Source organism: Martes martes, assembly GCF_963455335.1.
Source record: "Martes martes genome assembly, chromosome: 4".
NCBI lineage: Eukaryota > Metazoa > Chordata > Mammalia > Carnivora > Mustelidae > Martes > Martes martes.
In genome coordinates, this window is record NC_137891.1 from 59388507 (window position 1) to 59406551 (window position 18045).

The following is an 18045-nucleotide window of genomic DNA, read 5'->3' on the forward strand; positions in this document are numbered from 1 at the left end:
ATCTTATCAGCATCGCATTTTTGGTGCCTCCCAGCTATCCAGCAAGGCTCCGCCAGCCTGTCAACACCCTTCAGCGTCCCACGCATGACGGGCGAATCAACACCTCGGGAGGCTCTGCTGTGGCCAGGCCTGCCTCCCCGGGGCCCCGAGGAGCGCCCATTTTCTCTCTCCTCGCAGAATACCATCCTGCCACCCCCTCGGTATGCATGAGTGTCTTGGGTCCACTTCTCTGCTCGCCTCCTGTGACTTGGTTGGGGCGAAATATAAAATGGAACAATACCTTTGTGCTAACTTTGGGAAGAGTACCTCAGCTGGGGAAATCTGATGGGCTCGCCTCCAAAGGGTAGTTTCAGTAATGTGAGGAGAAATTATGCAAAGTCGTTGTCAGACTGCAAGAGGCTTAAACTAGGTGTTTTTACATTTGCAGATTAAAAACTCTGTGACTTAACAAAATCGCGGATGAGGGACAGGGCATGAGACTTTGGGGGTTCCTCTCCCCACCTCCTCCCTCCACAGAAGTAAAACCCTCCTGGTATATACATTGCTCCATGATAATATAGCCTTTCAGATGTAATTTTGCTAGATGATGCAAAAAAGCATTTATTTAGACCAATGAAAATGATAGTCTTAAGTATACATCTCAGCTCTCTTTTACAATTACCTGTTTATTAACATTGAAGTCAGTGAATGGATCTCCTTGTTTGTGTGTTTGTTTTCATTTCTAGGCAGCTTTAAGTGCCTTGAAACAGTTTTCTGAACAAGGACTGGATCCCATGGAAGGGGCGATGAATATTGAAAAAGGTTCTCTTGAAAAGTGAGTAACTCTTCTGCTGTAATCTTACATTTCTAATTTTGTAACTGTACAGAAAAATGAGATATAGATGACAATAAGGTTAAAAAAACCCTCAGGACAATGATATCTGTATCTTACAAAGTTATTCATAACACAATTAAATGTAAATAAATGAGAAACAGTAGCATATAGGGTCATTTTCATTTCCCATAGTATGTCTGTGAAAGTTTTAATCTACTAACTGATCATTATTTCTGCGTTTTTAATGTCTTTGTTGGAAAAATTTATGTGAGTTTTGCTGACTACAGAGACTTGCACAACTCTTAAAACATCGGTTTGGCTTCATACCTTTGAGCTTTCTTCTAGCTAAACCACTTTCCAAGGTAAAGATTTTCACTCACACCCCTGCTAAGCCATGGGCACAAGAGAGAGAAAAGAAAAAGCAGCCCAGACGAGGTGTTTCCTCCCCTTGACCGCATTTTGTTTTTCGTAGTGTTGTAGAGACACAAGCAGACATTGCCACCCAAGCGTGGCTCCCAAGGGCTGTAGTGGTGAGAAGGCAGCTGGAGCGAGTATTTCCGAATCCAGCTCACAGCCTTTTTATGATACTGAACATCAGGTCTTACCTGAGAGCCTGACGTTTAGGTCTTTCTCAGAGGCCCAATTTACACTAGAGAATCCAAAAGCAATTGCATTACCGTAGTGGAATCCGAACTCTTTCCAAACCGTTAATAATTGCAGGTGAGATTTCCAAACACACAGAAGAGGAAATAACATTTTTGAGAATGGGAAAAAAAAAAATAGATAACCCAGAAAGTAAAAACCAGATATATCGATCCTCCTGGTTAACAACCAACAGCGCTTGGTCGTTGGTCGTTAATTTGTAAACGGGGAGAGCGTGAGAAGAACACATTTGGTAAACAGACCTGGCATTTTAAGTTGTCTATAGATTGGCAACCATTTATAAGCTAATTTAATCAAAAACATTTCCACATGATCTCATCAGTAGACTATCTGAACATAAATATTGTTGTTTCACTTTAAAATGTCACTTTTGTGGTGACCTTTGAATCCTGTGTGCCATCTGCTAATAAACATGTCTGAAGACGTGCAACCCTGGGCCTTCAGCTCTTGTTAATGTATTAATCTTCCAGACAAGCCCAGCATCTGGGAGAGAAAGCGGACAATAACCAGACACACCCGGGCTCCATCGCTCAGGACTGCAAGAAATCAAAGTCGGTCATCTAGCAGCTCCCAGGACCGCGGCTGCCACCACATCCTTATAAACCTGTCAGCACGCATGAGGGTGTCTGTGTTCAAGGAAATGAATGACTAATACCATTATTTGAGTCTTATGTGAAGACAACACTATTCTAACACAAGCGATAATATGCATAGTACTGTTTACTCAACCGGGGGGGAAAATAAAACTTTGAGCATCTCCCTTGGAACCTGAGATCAGATCAAAACTCATTTGCCCAGAGGCAGCAGAAATCTGATCCTGCTACTGGAGCTTAAAATAACAATTAATGAGAAGTGTTAGAAACAGGGGTAAAAATTTTAAAGGATTAATAGGGAAATTGGGTTTGGTTCTGTTGTTAGGATTGTTTTTTGTCGTGGCGCTTGTGTTCAGTTCTATCCTCTCTCTCTCTCTCTCTCTCTCTCTTGTTTTTAAATAATGCTTGATGATTCAGAGATTAACCCATGACGTGCTGTGGAATGTGATGGTCGTTGTCTTCATATAGAGTCACACGGTTCCTCTTTTTCTGCCGATATTTGTAATCTTCATCCTGTATCCATAGGAATAACTTTTAAGGCTCACGCCTCAGAGATGTATGCAAGCAAACGAGGTTGGAATCAGGTCCGATATTTTATTTAAAATATGAAATAATGTTAGGAACAACTAGTTTCAGTATACTCGAGGAATTCAACAAAAACAACCAGTTGTGGGTTTGGAGCTCCATCAGTCCCATAGCCACTGAGGAGGCGTCTGGCCTCCACAAACCATTTCTCTGGGTTCCACGTTCCGCCGTGGAAATCGCACCCACCCTCATCCGTGTGTTGTAGCCACTCACTGTTTTGCATCGAGCGCATTCTTAACCGCCTCTGGACTTGGGACAGTGAGTGGCATCAAACTAAATCATGTACATGGCGGGGAAGGGACAGCCTGTCGGAGGAGCCGTCACCGTCTTGCCAGCTTGTAGCCAGCCACGCTCTGGACCAGCATGTTGGAATCCGGCGTGTAGCGAATGCAGTAAACATTTGGTCGGTTTCTGTGTGAAGTGTTGTCATTGTTGTTCTTTCGTTCCCTGGCTCTCCTCTCTTAACTCTCACCTTAGTGAGCCCCGTCCCGAAGGCCGCCACCCAGCCTCGTCAGCCCATGGTTGGGGGGAAGCCCTGGTGGCCTCAGCCGGCGTCCGGGCCCCTCGTGCCACCGTGGGGCCGCCTCCCGGGTGACTCGGAGCCGGCTTCCCGACCAGCCCACGTCACCTCATTGTTCAGCCTTTCTCCGTATTGATTCGCCCACGTTGTGCAATGAGAAAACACTCGATGGCCTCACGGCTCGACCCAACATGACAAGAGAAATATAATTATGTAAGATTTCATAAGCAAAACCACCACAAATCATGATCGGGCTGACTCACACGCGACTGGAGAATAAACAAACAGCAACATAAGGAAATAACTCGAGGGTTGTTTTTAATGATTCCCATGTGGGGAAGTCCGCCAGTATTGGGAGGGCTGGGTGCCCTTGGAGGAAATGGGTCTTGTTACATAAAGCTGGGTCCTTGTGGAAATAACAGCATGTGTGTAAAGTTGGGGGGTCACAAGGTAAGCCAAGCTGAGCAACACATCCTGCTGCCTAGCACCAGGGTGCAGAGGGCCCTGGATCCTTCCCTTGGGAGGGACGGGCTGTCTCTTTGGCTCTGCCTTTCACCTGAGGCTCAGGCCCTCGGCTGGGTTGGTCCGGGAGGGCAGGGGGACGGGCCTGGACACAGCACTCTTTCAGGCTGGGTCTTCAAAGTGGATCTTCAGTTTACCGAACACAATAAACAGGGACTACCTCCTGCAGCCCACGGTCAAGAACAACACCAAGGCCCAAGGCTGTCAGGGTTGTTGGAGAGTGGTGAGCCCAGGGAACAAACAAGCTCATGGGTTCTCAGCACCCAAATGCCGGAAACCTTACACTGTCACCCTCAGAGCTTAGGTATCCCTAACACACCAGGGTGGTGGTGGGCATGGTGGGGTGGGGGTGGGGTGCAAATTTGCATAGGACCTCAACTTTAATGGTGAGGTAATGATCTAAAAATTTCATCCCATCTACCTGCTTGAAGAGCCTGGGCAAGCTTTTAGATATTGCGCCCCCTCCCCCACAAGGCAGCACTGTCTGGGAACCTTTCGGGTTTTCTTTGGGTTGGATTAGCAATGCAAATATTGGGTGGCCAGCAGACCCTTCCAGGAACCCACTAGGATGCTCCAAGCTCATTCCAAAGCACAATGTTATATATCATTAGAGGGGAAACCATTAAGTAGATTTATTGAAAGAATGTTTCTTCGGCACAATGAGATCTTTTTGATGAAAAATGGAACTCATTATTCTTTAAAGGACACAGATTGACTTATCTCCTTTATCAATTACAGTGTCTGCTTTCAGCTTTTCTCAATCAGCAATGGGCTTTGTAGTCACTTCCCAGTGCTGAGGCCAATGTGCTTTATGAGAAAGCTTTGTTTTTACATTTTAATTGGAAATATAATATTGCACTTTGGAACTCTGACCATCCCTTTCCAGTACAACCTGCCAAAGATCGATGGTGAGACACCACCAACCAGGCTGCCACAAGATATTCCTCCCTTTCCTGTGGTGATGTATCCGAGTCGTCCTAGCATTCTTCTCCCCAGCCAACCTTCTCAACAGTGAGTTTTGTTGTTGTCATCCATAGCTTCCAACAAATTCCTGCACCATAAAATAAAAATAGATGAACGAAAAAAAATCCACGTATTGTACGAAAGTTTTCAGGACTCCTGGTGACCTTGGAAATGTGGTCCAGACCAGTCGGTTAGTGTTTCATCCCACTGCAGGTATGTGGTCACTGCCCAGTTTGTTCTGTACCTTTTAAGGTCCAAAGGCTACTTGTTATCATTATAGCCAAGGATGATAGAAAACCTAACAGTTTTGCACACAGAGCTAAAAAGTCATTAATGGCAAAATCGTCTATGAATTTGTCTTTGAGTTTCCCCTCACTTACTGCACCATGATATAGGTACCTGATAAAAGCATAAATGATACATTGAATACATGCAAAAATGGGTAAATGAATGATTTACCGAAGGGATAGATAAGCTTGTTAAAGAAATAAACTTTAAATCTCACTGCTTAACACAACACAGAGACAGTCACTCATGATCAGGGACGACGTTCCCGTTGCTAACATTATTATACCTCCAACCCCAGGGGGACTGTGGCATTTTAATCCAAAACATGGTGGGTTCCAAAACACCCTCACTTCAGAGGATTTTGGACCCAGGGAAACCCACTGTACTATCCCACCCATCTTCCCATTTCTGCATTTATATCCCTTCCCTAGGCTAGCAGAGTTAATGCCAGTCCGCACTCCCAGATACATTCCTACATTTCCATAATCACAGATACGCGGCTCATGATGAGGAACCTTGTAACACATGGTTCAAAGCAAAGACTTCCTTACACTCTGTCAAGCCCACTGTCTATTTCTGGCAGACACCACCCAAGTTCAATCTCACCTTGCCAAGACTCATTTAAAAATTACCTCGTTAGGGAAGCTCTTCTCTATGTTCTAACTTCTTAACATAGCTCAAAGCTCCCTTGGATCCCCAGCGCACTCTGATGTATGCTGGGAATGCAGAAAATAAATAAACAAATGAAACTACTTCCCCCTGGAGGACCCACATTCTAGCTGGAGGGAAAGACCCACAAGGAAATGAGCACAGAGAGTGGAGCATTTTGGTCTCACAACCACCGCACTGGGGCTCGAGGTTCACCTGCTTGTCCCCATCAGTCACTTCTTCCCTCGCCCGTATTACATGCTTTGGGGCTGCGGACTCTATTCAGGTGACACTGTCGGAAAGCCACCGTCTGCTTTCCCTCTAGCAGTATTATCTTATCTCTCCTCCACCGCCCACGGCCCACAATGTCCACAGACAGTCCCCACCCTCCAGCCTCAAACATACATACAGCAGATGAAGAAGCTCTTTAAGACGCCCTCCCTACATTCAGGAGACAGACCACCCCCGACCATATCTCCCGGCCTGGGAACAGTGCCCACTTGGGTATGTAAATGTTTATTGAGCAGATGAACGACCCTAAAACCCCTGCCCTGATGGATTTGTGGGTCTAACTGGATCAGCAGTGACCTGGACGGAGAAGTCTGGCCTCTTGGATGGAGTCTCCTGCCCGGGAACAAGTTCCAGTCGCCCTTCTGTGAATGTGTAGACTTGTCGAAGTCATTTAACGTCTTCAAGTTTCAGCTTCTTATCCAAAAACAACAGGGGCAAGAATATGCCAGAGTCTGTGGCCTATTTTTTAAATGTGCACAAGTTGTGAAAGTAAATAAAATCTTTCAGTCAGATTCAGTGGGTAGTAGAGAAAGAGCCAGAGCCAAAGAGTCAAGCGCCCAGAGACCCGGTTCAGATACAGATGGGACCCCGGCAAGGGATCTAGCTTTCTGGAGCCCCAGTTTCCACGTCTATAAAATGATGGCCCCTAAGAGCATTACAGCTCTAAATTTATACTACCATTCATACCTCTGTTACTAGTGGTACGCCTATGTTCAAATTTGACATCTAAAGTGTGGATTTTTAATCAAATACCTGCAAGGAAAATACCACCGTTCTGTCAGTTTGGAGTCTGTTGGTTGTAAGCTGTAGAAACCTATTCAAACCAGCAATGGGAAGTTTGTTGTACGGTGCTGTTTCACAGAACCTAAGGGCAGAAATGCAGACACAAACTGGAGCCAGGAAGTAGAAGGCTGTGGGGAAACCAGGAAGCTCTCTCTCTCCCTGTCTCTTAATTCCCCTCCTCCCTCTGAATGTCTGAATCATCTCTCTCCACACCAGCTCCTGCTTCTCAAGTACACATATCAGAGAACATGGCTACCAAGAGGACCCAAGTTAACAACCACCTGAAGAACAATGAATCCCTCTTCGGATTTCATTCCTTAAATCAAAGGAAGGAACCCCTGATTGGCCCACCTCGGACCAGGTGTTCACCTCTGGCCCACATTGTACAAATATGGCCGCCTCATTCTACCCCTGTGGAGCAGGGTAGGGTAGTCATCAGAGAAGAATCACTGTCTTATGAGACAACCCAATAGATATCTGTCTTGACTGCTTCCCAGGGGGCAAGACTCATTATAATCATGTGCCAGTTCTTACTTTCAATGTAAACAGTGAAACTTTAATAACTAACAGTCTCCCAAATGTCATAGACTGGTCTCAGGTTTGTGAAGGTTGTATCATTTTGTTTGGTTTTCTATAGTCCTTTCAAGTCTTCAGTTTCAAGGGTCTGATGACCCACAAAGCTGTCCTGAATAAGTCCTAAACTACATAGGATAAAAAATGAAAACTTTCTAGTGATGCCAATTAGTATGTTTTTAAAAGCCTCCTTTCCCGTAACACACATAATGAGAAACTTAGGCAATGAGTAGTCGTCTGTCCTCAGTGATTTCTATAAAACCAGAAGACAAAAGGCCCCTTCCCTGCTTTTGTAATCCTGAGAGGATTTTAACTGTAAGGGGATTTCTGGTTTTTACAAAGGAGGTGGGTAGAGATGGAAGCAATCTTGGTCTGATTTTCTTTTAAATTTTACTCATAAGTTTTCAAGGAAGCCCAAAGAAGGGAGGAGATTTGGTTGTTTAAGTGGGTGGGAGGAGGCAGAAAATAGGATCAGAAATTTGAATTCCGAAGTGAAATGGGTGAGAAAGCCACACTGCACTGGAAAAGGATGAGGAAATGGGAAGTTCTGGAGAAGACATTTGTGACCAGAACAGGCTAAGTGTTCCCTACAGGTAAGTCTTTAAATGCCTGCCCCTTAGCTTGAGGAATAAGTGGTCAAAATCTTCTGTTTCCCTTGAAACATGTATATTTCCCATGTAAATCTTCTACATGGGTAGTAATTTTCCAGAAAAGTATTTGGTCACACGTCCTTCCTCATCCTCTGAGTGCTGAGGAAGGAACTAGATCTCTCACCAACTCAAGATGATTATTAAGCTCCAGGCAAAGCTGAGGCCTACAAGTGAACTCCAAGGAGAAGTTGGCCCTTTGGCCATAGCTGATATCGGAGAAGGTTAGAACCTCTGTTTTTGCCTGGAACCAATCACTTCCATAGTCACCACCACAAAACGTGCCACAGCTGTTTGAGTGCTCAGCTCCATGACAGCCACTCCCTCCATCTTAGAACAGACCACTAGCCTGGAAACATCTGAGTAAACATATCTTGCCTTCTAGTCTCTAACCTTAACAAGATTCCAACCTATTAATCAATTAGCAAATACGGAGTCAGTCTTATGAGGAATCAGCTGAAACTTAAAGGTGTCTGTCCTCAAAAAGTTTCTGGTGTAGGGGCGCCTGGGTGGCTCAGTGGGTTAAAGCCTCTGCTTTCGGCTCAGGTCGTGATCCCAGGGTTCTGGGATCGAGCCCCGCGTCGGGCTCTCTGCTCAGCAGGTGAGCCTGCTTCCTCCTCTCTCTCTCTGCTTCCTCTCTGCCTGCTTGTCATCTCTGTCTGTCAAATAAATAAATAAAACCTTTAAAAAAAAATAAAATTAAAAAAAAATAAAAAGTTTCTGGTGTAATTGGGCAAATGGATGGCAACAAGGTAGTGAGAGAAAATGCAAGAAGACAGATATAGATGTACTACATTAGGAATTGATTTCAGCCTCTGCTGCTCCCACAATGCTTATAGGAAGCACTGTGAGGAAACTCAGGCCAATGACCTGGGTTTTAGAATTAAAAAGAATGTCTACCTTGGAATCCTGCTCCCCTTGATTTGGTGACCTAGCCTGGCCAACTCATAACCAAGGTGCTATAGGAATCCATTTTGCATGTTTCCTTTTTCTGGGGCAAATCCCCAGGATATCTGAGGCTTTATGAGCTACCATCTCCTCACAACCACCACCTTCATCACCAACAACCTTACGAACTACTGATTTATAATCTTGATCCACCTTTTGTCAAGAAAGCAGTGCTTGGTATGGTTAAGAGTCGGGATTCAGGCGTCAGACCATCTATGCTCAACTCTTGGCTTTTCCACTAACTCCTTACAGATGTGGAGGTAAGTTCCCTTACCTTTTTCAAGCCTTACCTTCTTTAGCTTTTAAGTAAGAATGGCAGTGTTGTTATGTGGATTAAATAAATTAATTTTATGAGTTAATACATGTAAAGTGTTTTGAGCCATATGTGGCAGAGAGCAAGGACTCAATAAACATGAGTTATTATTGACCAAGAGCCAATCAATGAATTAATCAATAATTACTACTGTGTGCCAGATGTTATAAATGCTGAGAAGAGAAAGGGGCCAAGATGAATAAGGCATAGTCCTGTTTTGAGTCATGAGGTTTTAGTTTCTTAAAGGCAGCTATAAAACATGCACACAAATAAATGTTACCCCAAACTGAATAGCCTCAGAGACCTACAGGAAGCTCTTGTGGGCTACTCATACAACAGGATCTTCTTTGAGATGTCTTCTCCACAAAGCCCTGTATCTGTGGCTCCTAATGCCTCCTGGGACGTGTTTGGTGAGAATGATCCACAGGTTGGAGAATTATTTCTGACAAAGGGATTACACAGCCCCCACTATCTCATGACACACCTCTTGCTCTAGACTCCTCAGGATGCCAGGAGAAGATGGCAGAAGGAGCCCACCAGTGACCCAGAAAGGCACACACATGCCCAGAAGTCAGGGCAGCCAAAGCTGGTAAAGTGACTCTGAAATATTAGACCAAAGCTAAGGTTGGCTTCTGTTGGTATAATTTTCTTGGAAGTAAAGAGACAAAGAACTGTATAAAATAGCCCTGTCCCTCCTGGCCAGTATGAAAAAGCAGCTTCTTTCTATTCTGTCTGGTTACAAGCATACCAGCACTACATCGATGCTTTTTTTTTTAACATCGATGCTTTAAAATCATTTGCTCATATACCACCCTGGGAAAGAGAAGGAGAGACTCAGGATGTCCCATATGATGGGTAGTAAAAGTCATGATTTATTTATTTATTTATTTAATTATTGCGGTTTTTAAAGAAGATTTTATTTATTTATTGGTCAGAGAGAGAGCACAAGCAGCGGGGAGGAGCAGAGAGAGAAGCAGGCTCCCCGCTTAGCAGGGAGCCCAGGGTGGGACTCAATTCCAGGACCCTGGGAACATGACCTGAGCTGAAGGCAGACACACCTAATGACTGAGGCACCCAGGCACCCCTGTAGTAAAGGTTATTTACAATATAGTTGAGGGTCTGAATGAGGGCAGTAGCAGTAGGGAAGGAGAACAGGAAGCATAAAGAAGGTAGATTCAGCCACATGGATGTTGGGGAGACGTGAGGGATTTTCATCCAGGCGGGCTCCGGTGTCTTGGCCTAGGAAGCTGGGTAAATGGCAGTATTATCCACTAAAATAGGGAGTACAGGGGAATAGCAAGTCATTCATGAACTTGTTGAGTCTGGCATGCCTGCAGGACACCCAGAGAAAGATCTCCAACTGGTAATTGAACATGTAACGTCAACAATAGGAAAGACATTTAAGAGAAAGAGAAGGTGTTTGTGAGGAATAAGCACATGGGTGGTTATCAGTGACATGTAAACTAATAAAATCCTCCAGATAGAGCCAGTAGAACAAGAGAAGGAAAAAAAAAAAAAAAGGCCAAGGCAAAGCCTTGGGAAGTAGAGGTAGGCTGAGAGAAAAGTTCATGCGAAAGTCTGAGAAAGAATGCAAGTCATAAGAAAAGGATGGCCAGGGGAGGATGGGATGGGCAAAAGTGTTGGTTGCCACAGTGAGGAAGTGAGTGAGCAAGAAAAGAGCCCCGAAGATCTGGTACCAGGAGGTCATGGATGACCTTTGACAGTCTTGTTCAGGAAGGAGGAAGAGGAGGACACAAGGAAGGGCAGCCTCTCTCCTTTTGAAGGGCTAGACAGCTCCTCAAGCAAAATCCTGCATCTATTGTCTTCTGGATACTTGACAGACTATTGCACTCGATTCAAGGACTGTGAATTGGTACACCTTTTCTAGAGAACAATTTGGCAATGTGTATCCAAATATTTAGTGAAGAAAGAATGCTGTTGTCCATGATCTCTGCCCACTCACCATCCAAAGACGGCATCTGCTTGGGCGCTGTCAGTGCAGTAAAAGGAGGCAGTGCCCATGGGAGTTTGCAAACTAGCCAGTCTCATTCTGATCAGCATGCTCTCCAGGGACCTGTGACCAGTGAGTGTGCTGGCTGCCTCTGAAGACGGGACAACAGCGGATGGGCATTCGGTGTCCAGCCTGTAGATGCTTCTCCAAAGAGGTGCTTCCTATTGGAGGCCCCTTCCCACCGTGGCAGTAACTTGTCCATTCTTCTGGTAGGCTGGTGGACTTAGCTTGGCCTGCTTTTATTTGCCTTCTAAGGACAGGGCTTCTGCTTCAAGAGAAGAGCCAGGAATCAGAGGATATTGGTTTAAATTTCCTTGGTAGTTAGCCTTGTGTGGGGTTCTTGGTAAGAGCTGTGTAGGGGACCAAGGTTGTGAGGATAGAGTGGGGGTGGGCACAGTCTGGGATATGGTGTCTTATGTGGAAAGGCTCTAATTAGGTGTTAGTGGTAAATTAAAGATGGCTATAAAATGTCTCTCTCACTAGTGAGAAGTGGAGTTTATTTCCCCTCCCCTTGAATCTGGGTTGGCCCTGTAATTGAATCTGGTGGAAGTGACGTTGTGACAGTTCAAGGCCTAGCCTTCTGGGTCTAGCCTCCTGCTTCCTCCCTAGTGGGTCACTGTCTCTTCTGATTGTCACTCTTGGAACCCAGCCACCATGCTGTGAGATGCCCAAGCCACAGGGAAAGACCACACTATAGGCACTTTGGTCAAGTCTTAGCTGAACTCTGAATTGACAGCCAACATCAACTACCAGCTATGTGAACAGGCAGGCCCTCTTGGATGTTCCAGCCCAACAAAGCCTCAGATGACCACTACCCCAGCCACCATCATGTGGAGCAGAAGTTCCACTCAGGGATGCCCAGTCAACCCATCAACAGCATTGTAAGAAATAATGCAAAAGTTGCTTTCGGTCACTAAGTTCGGGCTGGTTTGTTATGCAGCAGTAGATAACTGGGACAGTTTTCCTTTATTGTTTCCATGGACTTGAACCCAATTTCTAGGTAAACAATCAAAAGCAAACCCTAAATTAGCCATTAGCTTCCCTCTTTGCTACCCAGAATCCTTTTCATAATCCCTTACAAGTTGCCAAACAGGGTAGGAGCTCCTTGTTGCCTCTTTCTGTCTCCTTGTGGTCAGTGTACAAAGTAGAGTGAATGTCTCAACATGGGGCTGGGGCACAGAGGGATGGGAAAATCCAACTGGTGATGAGGGGTTTTCTCCAAATGAGTGATTAGAGCCTCTTGGGGTTGGGGCCATTTTTACACAGTCAGCTGAACACAGCATTCTTTTTTTTTTTTTTTTTTTCTGGTTAGTCTCCACAAGAGAGGGCCAGATGCCAGCACTAGGTGGGCCCAGATTGCTAAGCTCCCATTCTTTCTTGCACTGAGGGCTAATTTTGTTCCATGATATGACACTTGATCCCAATAACCGTGTGTTTGTGGCTTTATTCTGCACCACTGATTCAAGTCTCCCAGGCTCCTGCTCTGCTGTGAGCCCCGCTTATCCCTGCAGCCCTATTCCAAACCCTCTGGTTGATATTAAGCCTGAGCTCCAGGGCACCATGACATACAATCTTATGGCTTTGACTATTATTTCATCTGTACTAATTTTTCCCAAAATTTCAGTCATGAGTTTCTCAGGGATAGTATGACAAAAGCATGAAGTACACTCCTTTTGGTCTCCTGGGAGCACAGAGTCAATACCAATTTGCTGGGAGAGCATGGCCCTGGGAAGCAGAGCTTTGAGATTGAAACAAGAATGGCTCAGAAAGTTCTGGGTCAACTACCATGGCCAAAGTTTCACTTTTCTTACTGGTTGTGATCATTGTTAATAAGCATGCTAAGACTTTTTAACTCAAATAAATTCATTTAGAACCGACAAAATTCTCTTTAAGCTCATACTACTGTTACAACTTTCTGTATTTCAGATTTAAAGCAGTTTCTAGCATAATGGTTATATTGTTTTCATATCGTCAAGAACATAAGTGATAGCAGGAAGATCTTATTACCAGGAAAAAAAAAATTAAATTAAACAAGGTGGTCTGTGGTGAGTTATCGTGTATGGAATTAATTTCTCATCCAGGTTTGGATGATCTCATAAATTGTTCTTTTGGTTGGCAGTTTCACCCTAGCCTGATAGATTGAATTATTTCCTTGTAATTCAGACCCCCTGTGCAGCCTGTAACGAAGAACACATTGTGTGTCTTGGCTAGCCTGGGTGGTGGAGGACAGATGCCCACAGTCGTCTCAGAGCCGTCAGCACTGAGCTCAGCCACACATCCTTGAGGGACAATCGATGACACTATCAATGGCACGTTGTTGCAATATCAGGCCAGGGGGGTGACCTAGATGAGAGGGAGTTCCTAGAACCCTGAGTCTGGCATGGGTATGTTTACACTATGAGGTCTGTTGCAGACAGTTTGGCCCAACACCCGTAGAACAATGGGACTTCGCAAACTTCTGTGGCACCTCAGAAAGACAGTGGCTCAAGAGACTAGCGTTGCAGAGGCCCAACCACAGGGTAATGTCTTCCATATCTCTTCTGGAGGAGCAGCCCTCACATATTTGAAGGGCAAAAGTAGGAAGAATCTCAGATCCTTCAAATCCAGTGGACCAGAACAGTCAGACAAGAGAATGCGCTTCTAGAAATAAAAACTGCCTAGCCAAGGTGTCTCCTTTGGACCCTGCAGGTGCAACGAAGCACCTACAAAGCTGCATCCTCTTTCTTCTGGGTGGGAGAAGGGGACAAATGCCACTAGCCTCACCCGGAACCAAACCGTCTGAAGGAGGACGCTGATGTGACTTCCCACCACGTCAGAGATCCAGGCTCACTGCACGTATAACATTCGCTCACTCTGAAATCGCAAATAAAACAGTCATAGGAGAGCTGTTGCCTCACCAATTACTGTGGCAGCTGATCTAGAAACCGTCTTTGCAGCTGAGACCCACGGCCCTGGCTCCTCCTCCATGACCGGCAGCCATATTTCTGGAGCCTGCAGGGTCGGCATCTCCCGCCTCACTAACAGCCAGGCTGAAAGAGGAGTGCGTGCTGTGCTCCACTCACCTGCCCTGGCTGGGCCATGAGGTGACTCCGGAGAACGCTTTTAACCAGCATCGCGGAAACCCAAACTTCATTCAGAGAACAGTGCTGCATAGGACCACTGCTATTTATAGCGTTTGCTCAGGACAGGGGTGTCCTGGGACATGGGACTTTCAGGGCTTAAACTGGAAATGCCAAACACACCGGGACTCATGCTCCAGGAGCAGGGGAGAGGAAATCCCAAAGGCACCTGCGATTCTGTACAAGCTACCCTCCAGCTGTGGGCTGCCTGGCGCCCCGGTCTCTCTAGGCAGGTGCTCTCTCCACCACCTGACATGCCTACATCTGAGATTTGTGCCCAGGGGCTATTTGAGCTCTCTCAGCAAGCTGTGTCTCCCAATGTCAAAGGAGAGGAAATGTGGGACAATGGCCCACAGAGCTGAGGTTGCTCCCACTGTGGTTCTCCATTGCTTCTTAGGCGAACATCTGCCACACTAAAAATATATATATATATATATATAAACTATATATTAACTTAGAAAAAGAATTTCAGCATAGTTAGCATACAGTGTTATGTTAGTTTCAGATGTACAATATAGTGATTCAACGATTCTATGCATTACTCAGTACTTATCATGGTAAATGTACTCTAATCCCCTTCATTTACTCTGCCCATACCCCCACCTCCCCTCTAGGAACCACAGTTTGTTCTCTTATAGTTCAGAGTCTGTTTCTTGGTTTCTCTCTCTATCTCTTTGTCTTCATTTGCTTGTTTTGTTTCTTAAATTCCATATATGAGTGAAATCATATGACATTTGTCTTTCTCCAACTGACTCATTTCCCTTAGCATAATACTCTCTAGCTCCGCCTACATTATTACAAAGGGCAAGATTTCATTCTTTTTCATGGTTGAATAATATTCCATTATATGTAAATAAACTATATTATATATGTACACATATATAATATGTATAATATACATATGTCTATATATACACACATATTATATCTATTATATATATATAATATATATTATATCTTTATCCATCTGTCAGTGGACACTTGGGCAGCTTCCATAACATGCTTATTGTAAACAATGTTGCAATAAACATAGGAGTGCATGTATCCCTTTAAACTAATGTTTTTGTATTTTTTGGGTAAATAGTAGTGTAATTACTGGATGATAGGCTAGCTCAATTTTTAACTTTTTGAGGAACTTCTGTACTGTTTTCTACAGTGGCCACACCAGCTTGCATTCCCTCCAACAGTGCACGAGGGTTCCTTTTTGTCCACATCCTCGCCAACACTTGTTTCTTGTGGTTTTGATTTTAGCTATTCTGACAAGTGTGAGGTGATATCTCATTGTGGTTTTGATTTGTATTTCCCTGATGATGAGTGAGGTTGAGCATCTTTTCATGTGTCTGTTGGCCATCTGGATGTCTTTTTTGGAGACATGTCTGTTCATGTCTTCTGCCCATTTTTTAATGGGACTTTTAGTCCCACACAGAGGCCAGTTTGGAGCCTTGACAACCCAAGTATGTGGTAAGAGCCACAAGAGCTGGTCAACAGATTTTTCTCCTGCCTGAGGCCATCGGATCGTCTTTGTAGGGTTGTGAGTCAGAGACCCAAGCCTCAACCTGGGTAGTGCCCTTGTGAGGTCTGGAAAAGATACACAGATCATAAGCAGTGGAGACATGTTCTTGTCAGGAGATGGTTTGTCCTACCAGAAAAGAGTGCAAAACGCAGGAAGCACAGGCTCCGTCTTGTCACTTGGGAGCCCCGAGCTGCTGCCAGCCCATTTGGGTCGTGTGGTCTCATGGGCCAGGCGGCTGAGGGTAGAACACGGGTGTTGAGGGGGCTCTCTTAACTTGGCCCGAAGCCTGCATTCCTTGCCTTCAGAACTGTAGGCAGCACAGGGCAGAGGGCAGGGCCTGCAAAGTCACAAATCGAGCACATAAGGAACACTGACAGTGACTGCCTGGTCCTCGGACCAGGGACGTCCTGCTCTGTGCACCTCCTACGAAGGGTAGCCACCTAACCGAGAAACTGCAAAGCGAACCTGGAACGTCACTAGAGCAGCGTTGGAATGACATGCCCGATTTTCTGCAACTGGAAAGAAATCCCAAGGAAATTTAAAATTCCTCAGATGTGTCTGGATTTTTGGAATATTGTTTAGGGCTAAAATTATTGGTAACCCAGCTCACTGAGCCCCAGAAGAGAACAGGGGAGAACCCTTGAAAACCTGAAACTCTGTGGCCTGATTGGCAATGATCAGAGCCCCAAACATCCTGCTGCCTGATTTGATGTTTCTTTTCTCTCCAGGCCCTTCTAGGCCAGGTCAGCTTGTCTTTTCTTTGTCTTCTGAACACATCCGACCCTGTCCTGCCCTCGTGTTTTCCTCATCTCCTCTTGCCTCACATATGCTCACTTGTCCCGCTTTCTGGGTGCAGCATGCATGCTGCCTCCTGCTTGAAGCCCTCCTGGATGCTTCAGCCTCTACCTGCCCAAACATAGGGCACCGTTGGGCTGCCTCATTCACTCTCTCCCGAGCAGGTGGGGCAACCCATGGCCCAAATGTGTTATTGACGTGGCCATAGGTGCATGTCTGTCGCCCTCACTGGACAGCAGGCTGTCTGAAGGCAAGGTCTATCTTTCATTTTCTGGACATATCCAGCCAGGTGTGGCCCTTGGAGAAATTCAGTGGTGATTGCTGATATCGTTTGATTAAAATGAAACCTTGGTTAAAGCCAGGGTACACATGCATCTGCTCTGTGACCCAGGCTTCCCACCCCTCAGTGTTTACCCAAGAGAATAAAAGGATACCAAAATGCCTGCACAGGGATGCTCATGGCGACTTTATTTGTAATCGCCGAAAACTGTAAGCTGCCCACATACCCATCAATAGGAAATTAGGTACTTATATAATGGGTCATACACGTTCATCATTTGGATGAACCTCAAATGCATTTCACTGAATTAAGCCTTGCACGAAATAGTCAACACTGCATGATTTCATATCTATGAAATTTGGGAATAGGTGAACTCATCCACGGTAAAAATGGTCGGAGCAGGGCTGGCTTCTGGGGGGCAGGTGGGGAAACTGGCTGAGAAGGGGACATGAGGGAGTGCTCTGGGTTGATGGTACTATTCTGTACCTTGATAAGGATTTGGGCTGCTCAGGCCTATGCATCTGTCCAACCTCAAAACTATATGCTTAAGGGTTGTACATTTTATCAAAAGTCAATTTTTATTTCAAAACACAGTGACAAAGGTTGAATATTAACCACGTGCAAGTTAGAGCACACCGTGTCTGCAATTCACTTTGAAATACATCAGAAAGGAAAGTGTACTGATGGATGAAGAGAGGGATGGACAGGTGGATATGTGATGAGACATAGTAAAGCAAAGCAGAATGAAAGAAAACAGTGCTGGCCGCCAGTCAAACTACCTTGCTCACCCTTGGCATGGCTATTGTCCGGGAGGGCTGGCCGATGGGGCTGCAAGGGAGGAGGTGGTGTCCTCTGGGGTGAACAGGTTTCTGGGGACCAGGAGGAGGTTGGTGAGGTGAGCCAGACATGGGGAGCGCAGCTGGATCTCCTAGAGGGCTGGTCAGGGAGGGCCAAATGAGGAAGGGCGGTGGTGGGGCTGGCTGCAAGCAGGTGGCCCAAGACTTTGATCTCCAGCCTCTGGCCAAAAGGCTGCTCTGTCCTTGGCACCACCAGGTACGCAGGAACGCTTAGTGAATGGCAGACTGGCTGAGCTCACCCCATTGCTGGGCCTATAGCCCTTGAAGTCCAGAGTTGAATTCATGCTTCAAAGAACTATCTTTTCTTAGGAAACACTGA

At 45.5% G+C, this 18045-nt stretch overlaps 1 protein-coding gene across 11 annotated transcripts in view; it reads left to right on the forward strand.

The window, feature by feature from the left end:
* Positions 1 to 3473, forward strand: part of STAU2 (staufen double-stranded RNA binding protein 2) — a 322366-nt gene extending 318893 nt beyond the window's left edge. For all 11 annotated transcript variants that reach the window (XM_080800581.1, XM_080800579.1, XM_080800583.1 and 8 more), the window contains 2 exons: positions 726 to 814; positions 1948 to 3473. In XM_080800581.1, the coding sequence (XP_080656707.1) occupies positions 726 to 814; positions 1948 to 2041 (183 nt within the window). In that variant the 3' untranslated portion in view covers positions 2042 to 3473. The remainder of the gene's footprint in view (positions 1 to 725; positions 815 to 1947) is intronic.
* Positions 3474 to 18045: the final 14572 nt, after the last annotated feature.